Here is an 11,374-nt window from a genome sequence, read left to right on the forward strand (position 1 = left end):
GAATAAGTAGGAGCTCTCCCTTGTTGGTTGTTGTTGTTGTCAGGGCTACTTTGAATAAGTAGGAGCTCTCCCTTGTTGGTTGTTGTTGTTGTTGTTATTGTTGTTAGGGGCTACAAGTCAGTTCCAACCCATAGCAACCCCATGCTCAGCAGAATAAAAGAAACACTGCTCAATCCTGCACCGTCCTCAGGTGCACTGCTCCTATATTTGAGCCCATTGGTGCATCCATCTTCTGTTCCACTACCCCTCTATGGTACCAAGCATGATGTCCTTCTCCAGGGACTGGTCTGTCCTGTCAACATGTCTAAAATATGTAAGACAAAGCTTCATCACCCCTGTCTCGAAGGAGCTCTCTGGCAGTCCTTCTTCCAAGACAGACTTGTTTCTCCTTTGGGAAGGCCATGTTACTTACAATCTTCTTCTCCAGCACCACAATTCAAGCACTTTGATTCCCCTTCAGTCTTCCTTATTCCGTGTCCAATGTTCACATGCATATGAGGCCATTGAAAACACCATGGCTTGGGTCATGCACACATTCGTCCTCACTAAGCTTTCTCTTGGTGTATGAAATACATCAACGTCTAACCACTCATTGTGCCTTCCCACCATAAGAGGCCAGGAAGCAACAAGCTATTGTTTCTTGACCCCTGCCCCTACTCACCCACGGAGGTCACCAGCTGGCGAAAGTGAAAAATAACTTGCCTTCTACAAGAGTTAGTGAGCCTTGACTTATAATCCAACACCTTACCTAAGCATGGTCTTGACCAGGGGTCCCAATCATCTTCAGCAATCATCTATCTGCCTCCAAATTTAGTGTTCCTTACTTCAGTATAGTCCAAATGAAGAAAAGCTATGTCCCCCTTTCCCTTTTCCATATATTCTTATATTTCCTTGGAATACAAGGAATATATATATATATATATTCTATATATGCATGGAAACATGCATAAGGTGATTCTGTCTCTTTCTTATATCTAAGCAGGCATCTCATTAGTGTGGAAGTCAGAAGTCCCAAGCATTCTACATACTTTACATCTGCATGGCAAGATATTGCAAAGTCTTTGTGTGGGTGACCATAAAGCTGTTGGATACTTCTCTTTCTGAGTTTTATCTTTAGAAATGTAAGTGTGGTATGACTCACCAGGAGGCATTGCATCTGTTAGTTCCGGGCACACATGCACATTAACCAAACCCACTGCCATACGGTCAATTCAAACTCATAGCAAGCTGATGGGACAGAGTAGAACTATTTCCGAAGACGGCCTCATCTTCCTCCTGCGGAGCTTCTGGAAGGTTCCACCCTCCGATCTAGGAGCCCACACCTGCACAGGCAGAGCTCATCACAGCCACCTTCCAAAGCAAAACAGAGTATCTGTTGATCCTCTCTTTGAAAAAACATGTGAATGGATAAGGATCATTCCAAGACACAACACTGTACAAACAACCAGAATCCTATTACCCATCAAAAACCAAGTAGACTCACTGCCTCGAGTCGATGCCATCTCCGATGTCCCTATAGGACAGGGTGGAACTGGAGAACCGCCCCTGGGATGTAACTATTTACAGACTTTGCAAATGACTGACTTCATGGTTAGCAGCCTAATGGGTCAGGGCTCCTTATTCCCCATGCTGTTGCAGATTGTAGAGGGAAACATGCCCTCAATTTTGAAATGTTTCCAGTCCAAGGCTATAGGCAAGCCAGACCTGTAAGCATGACAGTCATTCCAATTTTTACTTTGAATTTTTAAAAGTATAGCTTCTTTAAGCAAGTAACACAAATCTATTTGCATGATTTTTATTATTTAATGGAATCTTCACTTAGCATAAGCAAAATAAAAAAGACATTAATATGCTATGAAACATCTTAAGTGAAACTGCCTCACAGTAAGAAATTCCACTCATTATACCCAACCCCAAACCGCTGCATACTGGGTTCCATTCAGGCTTGTAGATTTCTAACATATTAAGTTATAAGTATTATAATTTTAATATATCATTTTACTTCCAATAAAATCTCCAATTACTATAAACATTTATTAACAAAAATGTATTCCAATTAAATTTTTAAGTTCTGAGTAACAATATGCTTGTTAATCAATCCCACAGATGTTTTTAACCATATATACTAAAGTATATTTAAAATGAGTATGTTTTTTACAAAAAACTCTATAAATTTTAAAAAGTGGATATTTTACCTAGAATTGGAACTTCTTAAACTATTCGAGTAAGGATGCATGCTTGATTATCTATAATCCCCTAAATTTACATGTAGAACTTTATGAGCATATGAATGTGTACACTTTTCCTAAGAGAAATACTACTATCATACTTTCAAGGGGATTGCATGATCCAGAGAGACCTGTTATAGTCTGGATTTTTCTTTTAATCCTCCATTAAACATCAGAGGGAAAATATTCATTAAGATTTTTTATGAGACCAGCAAGCAGCATGCATGATACCAGCTGTATAAAAATGGTTACTGACCAAGAACTCCACTGGTACCATTAAACCTTTACTGGACAAGATTTCTCTTGAAGATTCTCTTTAACTCTCTCATCAGCTACATGCTTGTTTTTCATAATACTTCTGGCCTGGCACCAAACACTTAAAGACATAAGAAGAAAAGCTTGAAGACTCATTCACTTATATTGAGGTTGACACCTGTCATCATATTTGACTTGAGGAAAGAGCTATTATCAAGGTGATAACAGGCGGGTAAGAAAACCTGCTATGGGTTTTCGGGATCATCACCTTAGAGATAATAAACCTCAATTTCACTTCCAGTTTCTTTCTCCTTTACCTGAGATTTAAAAACCGAGAGCAGTCCTAACCAACTAGAACTCATGCTAACCATTTCAGTGGGTGATTTTATTTTTTTTGCACTTTATTTTCCCATACAAGAACTTTCTGTTTGTACTGCTAGGTTATTTTAAAGGTCAATTCGCTTAATATTTTATAGTGAAATCAAAGGACAAGCCCAGTGAATGATTAAGAACCAAAATGTACTTGTGTTTAGTTGGATGATGCTTTATAGTGCACGGAAACAGGCCAAACTAATTTATATTCTGAGTGTATTTTGGAAGAGGGAGCGTTATGCCACAAGGCTATTTCTAAGGAAATGAGAACCAACCCTGTTGACCAATACCAAGCTAAACTCACTGCCATGGAGTCGGTTCTGACTCAGCAATACCGGAGGACGGACTGGAGCTGCCCCCTTGGGTCTCTGAGGGAGGCTGTAAGTCTTTACCGGAGCAGAAAGCCTCATCTTCCTCTGTCAGCATTTGGTGAGGTCAGAACTGCTGACTCATGCACTCCACAAGGCCCACGAGGTTCCTACTCCCCACCAATAGACACCTGCTCTCACTTCACTGCCACGAGAAAAACAAAATTTGAGAGAGAGAGAAAAAAAAATGTATATATATATATATATATATTTAGACTCTTCTTAAGCCAACTCTCTGAAGCCCTCACTCAAAATGACACTGTAATGCAGTGTGAAATTTGGCCGTGTTTCCAAAAAGATAACACAGCATTCTTCATAGTTTTATGCTTTCTGTGTAATGTGTGGTTGACATCTAATCCATCTGAATGTCCTTCCGAAAGTGCTTGCAAATAAAACGGATATTTTGCCTGCGATGCTGCGTTGCAGAAAGAGATAGCTTTATCGATTGGGTAATTTATATCTCTTCTTATGATTTTTCCTCAAACTCAGCTGGGAAAGCAGACCTTAACCGCCCATGTGTTGGCGGTAAATGCTTCACAGGACACACAGTCAGACCACACCAGAAGCCACTTCTTTGCGCCCTCCTTCTGTGGTCCCTCATACGGGGGCCACCTTTTCACCAGACTGGCTCCAGCCTGCATCCTTTGTCCTGCCAGCACCTCCTGGTGACTTGGGCCCCTCGTGGCTGCATAAACCCAGAGCCCTTGCACGCAATGAATGTAGGCAGCCTTTCTTACTCCCTGAAAGCCTGCCGTACAGCAGCTGCAGCTGTGGCTCTCTCCCCACGGACTCCTCCCACTCTGAGAGCAAGTCTTCCACAGCCATGCTAGATGAGCTGCAGGTCAGGAACTCTGACACCACTGACGGCTCGGAGACACCCTCCCCAAGCGGGGTCAACGGGCTACTGTCCCAGAAGGCACCGCCTTAACCACCCCTGCTGCCACTCATGTAATGATCCTCCCTTCCTTGGCCTCCATTATGTATCTGCCAGCCCATAGTGCCACTGAGCATTTGTGTTTGCATCGATGATGTCTGGTAAACCCACTCCACAGTCTACCAGCGGCATCCATTGCTGTCATCCGCATAGGCTGATTTAGTGTTGAAAACGTCCATTTTATCTCTTCGTTCATTTCCGAATGAGTTAACATTTCCACGGCACTGCTGTCATAGTACATGTGTTTTACAGGGATTTGCCTTCAGGAGACGTTATCTCAGAAATGTATACAAGTATATATAAGATTGTTATGAATGAACTATAGAGAAAGTCTTAACACTTAAAAAATTGTAACCTTATTAACGGCTGGTAAATTAAACTCTAGCTCGGAAACTCCTGTGAATGTGTCCCGTGTGAATAGTTAGCTCATAGACCCATGCTTCTACAGGTATCACTACTGAAGGCATGAGTTCATGTGTCCTGCCCCCCCCTCCCTAACACCTACCTCTTGTAAATCCATCTTTCTTAGAGGAATCAAGGATGTAAAAAGTCACATTGTCATTATGGAAATGCAGCCCCACGAGTTTTTAGAAACTACAGCTCCTGAACCATGCCAGTATAGTAGGTTATAAATGTACTTATCGATTTGTCGATCTTTATTTCCACTTATATGTTTTCTGTAAATGGTTTTTCATCTAAATATGTCTCCACGACAAATGGAAACCTCAGCGAATGATTTATGAACTAAAATGCTTCAAAAGTGCATAGTGCAGATTTTCAATTGCATATAAAGGGTTTACTGATCATGGCTTTACTTTAAAAATCACATCACTGCACGTCCAAACTGGGAATTTATGTCTAAAAATGATGTCATCATGAATTTCCAAACAAGCTCTGTCATAGCCAAAAATGTCCTTTGTATTGCATAGTATTCTTTATCAAGGTCATAAATCTGTCAGTTTCATATATGGCGAAATATTAGATGCATGTTTTCTAAGGTGCCACAGCAAACATAGGAAAGGATACCATTAATTGCACTGGGTTTCATATCCACCCAATGGTTGTTTGTAGTAAAGATGTTCCATTCAGTGAGGCTGCAGCCATGGCGAACACAACCAAGGGTCCCTCAGCCCGCGCAGGCGGCACAGGTACTAGTAGCGGGCTCAGCAAGCATGGGCCTTGCCTCACAGTGTTCTCTACATTAAGTGCTCCTTATCTTTCAAGATTTGAAGGAATATTATCAAGGTCTTTAATTAAATGGCAGAGATAAGTGATAGGATGTGAATTTACGTGCTAACCTATTTATTTTTCTGTTTTTTAAACTGTTTTAGGAGTCAGATTTATATAGTCTAATAAACACTATTTGAACTAACTATATCTGGAATTAATTTCAAGTAGCAGTTTAAATTGCACTTAGATTTTCCTTGAGATGCTTTCCCTAATAATTCACTTTAAAGTATACGTTCTTGTATTCATATGGTATTATTTTAGTAAATTTCTGGGTTAGCACACACATTTTTGTAAATCTACTTTCAGTGTTTCCTTTTGATAAATATCTAATCAATATTACTGAACGCATCAAATAGGATTCAGGTGGACTTGCTTCAGTTTAAAACAAATCACACACACACACACACACACACACGCACGCGCGCACACAATATGAAACCCATTGCCATGGAGTATATGCCGGCTCACAGAGGTCTTAGAAGAAGAGTAGCACTCTCTGACAGTCCCCAAGACTACAGTCTTTAAAGCAGCAGATTGCTGCATTTCTCCTGAAGGTCAGCTTCTCAAACTCGGCTCACTGACATCGAGTCTACTCGGACTTATAGTGCCCCTACAGGACAGGGTAGAACTGCCCCTGTGGGTTTCCCATTGGAATTCTTTACAAGGGTAGAAAGGCTCATCTTTCTCTAGAGAGTGGCTGGTGGTTGCTGTTGACCTTGAGGTTCATAGCCCAACTTAGTGGATTCAAATGGCCAATATTTCAACATTGCCCCCAGCGCCATGGTTCCTCAAGTTTAAAACCATTTACTGTAAAATTGTTCCCAACTCTTGACGACCTAAGGATCCCCGGTAGCATAGTTGATTCCCTGGGGCTGCTAACCTCAACATCAGCCAGAGGAGGCATTCTACTGCCCTAAAGATGTTCAGTCTCAGAAATCCCTGGGGCGGTTCTACTCTGTGCTACTGGGACTCTGAGTCAGAACTGGCTGGATTGCAGTGAGTGGGATGATAAGACAGCAATTTCTAAAACAACTTGAAGATGAACTTAGTAAGCATAGTCATTGTGTTAAAATGCTTATTGATGTTAGGACAATTGTGGTATGGCTGTGGTGTAATGAAATAGAATTGATTCTAGATCATTTGAAAATGTGTGTGCTTGAAGATGAAATCATGCGTGCATACAGGTGCAGTTGACTGTTGATCCATGTTTCAGGTCTGGGTAATAGTTTATTTTGCTTTTGGAGAATTATAGAAGGTTTGCAAATCATGGTCCTCTATGTGCATGTTTGTGCTTGTGTGCCTTTAGCTGTGACTGCGTTTTGACTAATGCTTTTACTAACTTTTTTGGATCTCATTTGCATGCACTATGTCATTTCCACAATTCCTAGGGAGCATTGTGCATAGATAAGAGTGCTTAACAAAGGGGGATCCAACCTCTGTGAACTAAGCTGATTTGATTTAATTAAAATATGTGTCTACTGAATAGCTATCATTATTAGCAACAAGTCGCAACTTGTTTTAAAAAGAGCAAGAGAAATGTATATATAACTATCTCCAACAAAATGCTTGACCTACCATTGAGGATATAAAATACTCAGCTCTAAAATAACCACAGCAATACATTTCTACAAAACCACAGGTTCAGAATGTGCTAAAAGAGAGAAGCCAGTAGTTCATCATGTCTTTCTCATGCTCTGCAAGCTGTGTTTCTTCTAGAACAAGTTGCTTCTTGACCTATAAATCCAAACACTGCTTCCCTCATGGTAGCCCCCTTGCTGAGCAAATACACATCCACCCCTGGCTGTCCCTGACCAAGGTTAAGCGCCCACCCCTGACATCATGTCCAAGAACGCTTATTTGGAATGAAGCAGGCAGAGCAGTGTGACAGTGCCCTGACTAGCTAGGCCATAATTGTCAGAGCAAACTCACTCTCCATATTCATTTCATTCTGAATATATGCTAATTCCTGAAGCCTACTGATGTGGCTCAGCATCTCTGTTGGCAGAGTGTCAAGCTCACGGATGAGTTGTTTCTGTTCATCCTGATCATCTCTGGTACCCTCTGACATATTAAAAAGAATGTTTTTTCACGGAGACAGAAATATAGAGGAAGCGCTGGGTGGTGGCAGGGGGAAGTGTACCTTGTCCTTCTAGACATCACTTTCCCAAGTAAATAAAATTTGGCCATTGTTTGGTGAGTGGGAGTAATCTATAGTCATCTAAAAGAATGGGACCTACCATGTTTACTTTAACGGATGCTTTTCCAATTTCCCCAGAGCCAGATAACAGTGAATGGAAAGTCCTGTGACGCTGTGAGTCCAATGAGCTACTACCACAGGCCGTTTTCCCCCTCCACCTCCATCTCTCTACCCAGCTCGTTCAGTTCCAGCCTTACCATGCAGCATGGCCGATCGCTTGGTAAGTAATCTATCTGATAGTCAGGATTGCCATCACAATTTCAATATGGCCACAGCCCAACAGGAGAAGAAAATACAAAGCATCAGAGTGACTTGGCACACAGAAGACAGTAGCCCTTCCGTATCTCCATGTTTGATGACCTCGTTCCCAGGGGACAGAGTAAGGGGAAAGGATTCAACACTACAGAAAATAACCACCCAGCTATTCCAAGATGGTGGTTCCCACCATCGCTGAGCCTCCACAGACAATTCGATGGTTTGGGTGGGGGGGGGGGCATAAAAGAATACGGTTCATGACAAAATAATTTATAAATTATCAAGGGTTCACAAGGGAGGGGGGAGCGGGGAGGAAGGGGAAAAATGAGGAGCTGATGCCAGGGGCTTAAGTGGAGAGCAAGTGTTTTGAGAATGATGAGGGCAATCAATGTACAGATGTGCTTTACACAATTGATGGACATATGGATTGTGATAAGAGTTGTATGAGCCCCTTATAAAATGATATTTTTTAAAAAGAATATGGTTCAGTTTGGGAAAGCAAACTTTACACCTCCAGGCACACATTAATTTATCATTTTTCCGTGGGCAAATGCCATTCATGTGTGAGGTAGTCCACATCTGTGTAGAAGAGCTTTCATGGTAGAAAACTGCTTTGCTAAATATGAGGAATTGCTGATTAACAGTTAAAACCATCCACCAAGGTGATAGGCTAGGTCACAAAGTAGCCACCTCCTTGACACTGAATTTATTCAAACAAGCTGAAAGGTGATCTGTCAGGGATGTCATAGCAGGAAGTCAAACGAAAAACATATAGAAACCAAAAAACCCTCAGATTCCTTTCCATTCCTCTCAAAAAAAATATTTTGGAATTCCATATCAGTTTATGTAAAAATAGTTCTTAACCCTTTGGGAAATTAGGAACTAGAATCAAGACATAGCTCTCCTCCAGAAAGGAAGAAAGGAAGCGAACACACGCACAGCACAGGAACGTAAAATCTAAGCATGTGATTTCATGGGGCTCGTGAACTGAGTGAAGCCAGGCGATACCATGAGAAGACAAACTGTATTGTGTAGACTATATTAGCAGAATTTGGAAAATAATAAAGACCAGTTAGTGTTTAATAAAAAAGGAAAAGACTGAGCCATCGTCTAAATTCGGGCTGAAAAAGAATCTATGTTGCAGAGGAAGGCAAAGCCTTTCCTGAGGGCGGCAGAAGCAAGTCGGAAGATTGAGGGTGGTGACTAGACTACCCCTCTCATAAAGTGGGGGGAGGCACCCGTCTCTGAGCACCACCCAGCAGTGGTGGAGAAACTGGCTAGAGCACAGAACTTCATGGTAAATACCATCCCTGCTTCGAGGGCCGACAGCACCCCCTCGTCCTCATTCAGTACCCTAATGTGTGGACTGAGAGAACATGGTGCTACTAAATTCAAAGGGAAATGTTATGTCGCCATGCACGGTGCAGATCTCAGCTTCTGTGATCAACAAGACCTTCATAACTGGAAGATTTTTAAATACAGCCATGGGACTCATGAAAGGAAAGTGTAAACAGACTCGTGCTTTCCCTAACGCTGCTCCTGGGGCTCATTGGTCAATCCTACATTGAAGTACTTTTAGAGTCTAACGAAGTAGAACTTCCCTGTGCCAACATTTTGCCCTTGAGCAATCAGGACATAGTAGTGTTTTGTATGATGGATGCTCACTCGGTCTAGAATTGTTATGACACTAGGCATGAGACCAGCCCCTAGAGAACGATACCATGCTTGGTAAAGCAGATGGGTAGTGACCAAGAGCAAGACTGCACAAGACGGACGGACACAGTGTCTGCCACGATGGAGGCGCTCCGACATCAGAGCAATGGCGAGGAAGGCTCAGGGACAAGCGATGTTCTCTCTGTTGCCACAGGGTCACTATGAGTTGGAGCCAGCTTGACGGCCGCGGACAACAACATGCTCATGACCGCACGTGTAGAGTAAAACTCAGCTAATTATTTTAGCCTTACTATTTCCCCAAATTATTATTATCAAAATCTTCTCTTTGTTCCATTGCCTGTTTTAATGGAACATTAAAACATAGTCTCCCGGTCCTCTCCCCCATGAAATAAAAAATAGCATAAATGTAAACAAGCTTTGATTTTAGAACAAATCATTGGGTAGACTTGACATATAAAATACAGGACATGGAAAGAAATTCCTATGTAATAGCATTGGGCAAATTCCGCTTGGCCAGTGTTAAGTTCTGCCCTAACCTACTGCCATTGAGTGGATTTGAACTCAGTGACCCTATATCATATTGCTGAGGCTGATCCATGCAGCCCAAAGTCTACCCCAGCTCTGGTGCCAAGATGGTCCAGGTCCTGCACCTCCCACCCAAAAGCAAACTCAATGCCATCCAATTGATTCTGATTCCCAGCGACCCTAAAGCACCAAATAGAACTGTCCCCTGGGGTTCCCAAGGCTGTCAATCTCTATGGAGCAAAGAGCCTCGTCTTTCTCCCTCTAAGTAGCTATTGTTTTTGAACTGCTGACCTTGCAGCTAGCAGCCCAAATCATGACCCGTTAGGAGAACTTTATATTTAGTTGAGGGAAAAAAGGCTGTTATATTAGGAATCAAGGGCCCATAAAAGAGAATAGTCAAGGAAAGGGCTAACTTGCATTACATAAGCTATAGGGTCACAGACTCTTAGGCACCATATATGGAGGCAGAGTTGATATTATTTGTGTAGGCTAAGATTTTGCACCTAATATATACTCAAAATTTTTTGCTGAGTCACAGCATCTCTGTTGACCTGGATTCTTTTTTGGGAATTAAATAAGAAGTTCAGCAGCATCTAATTTCATGTTGTGTCTCCATTTGGTGTTGCTTGGAGAGAGAAAAAACAAACATTACTCTTACATACAATGACATATAAAACATTTGTATTCCTAGCCTAGAATATACCCATTCTTCATCTGAAATGAATTGAACATGCCTTTTCTACTGCAAACCAAACTGGAAATGGCCATCATAAATAGTCGCCGTAACAAATGTTGTCAATGGATTTTAGCTGACAAGGGTTCTTATTCCTGGATATCCTTATCAGGATGAGCTCAGGTTTTAAGCTTACTTGTGATATTTTATATTTAAAAACATGTGTATGTGTATGTGCTCCTATACTGAGACAGCAGGAATTTTCTAATTTCATATAATAATCTTTTTGAACCAAATTGATAGGGAAAAGGAGATTGTCCCTCCCCCCAAAAAACAAACAAAACACCAATCAGCAAGAAATAGGAGGTCAAATCCATAAGGACACAGGAATTCCCAAACAGGTCGGCATGACGTAAGCAAACCATGGCATAAGGAATGTAACTGAGGTGCTCAACTTGGTCACTAACATTTTTTATATTAATTACAGAAAGACAATAAGTCAGAATATCAGTCTTTCCAGATGGATAGTCATATGGATTGTCATCAAGACCTAGGAAGTACGGGTAGGGAGAATGTATAGGGAATACACATACTCACTGTTGTTTATGAAATCATGTTACTTCAGAGAGACAGGCATGATAAACCCTATCTAATTTGTATCCT

The 11,374-nt window shown here is 41.5% G+C and overlaps 1 protein-coding gene across 9 annotated transcripts in view; it reads left to right on the forward strand.

Moving 5' to 3' along the window:
• SORBS2 (sorbin and SH3 domain containing 2) overlaps positions 1–11,374 on the forward strand; it is a 96,523-nt gene that overhangs the window by 7,039 nt on the left and 78,110 nt on the right. For all 9 annotated transcript variants that reach the window (XM_045286769.1, XM_045286770.1, XM_045286771.1 and 6 more), the window contains exon 2: positions 7,663–7,804. In XM_045286769.1, the coding sequence (XP_045142704.1) occupies positions 7,663–7,804 (142 nt within the window). The remainder of the gene's footprint in view (positions 1–7,662; positions 7,805–11,374) is intronic.

The sequence above is a fragment of the Echinops telfairi genome, unplaced genomic scaffold (genome assembly GCF_000313985.2).
Source record: "Echinops telfairi isolate 266 unplaced genomic scaffold, ASM31398v2 ScPeMD7_9;HRSCAF=40, whole genome shotgun sequence".
Classification (NCBI taxonomy): Eukaryota; Metazoa; Chordata; class Mammalia; order Afrosoricida; family Tenrecidae; genus Echinops; species Echinops telfairi.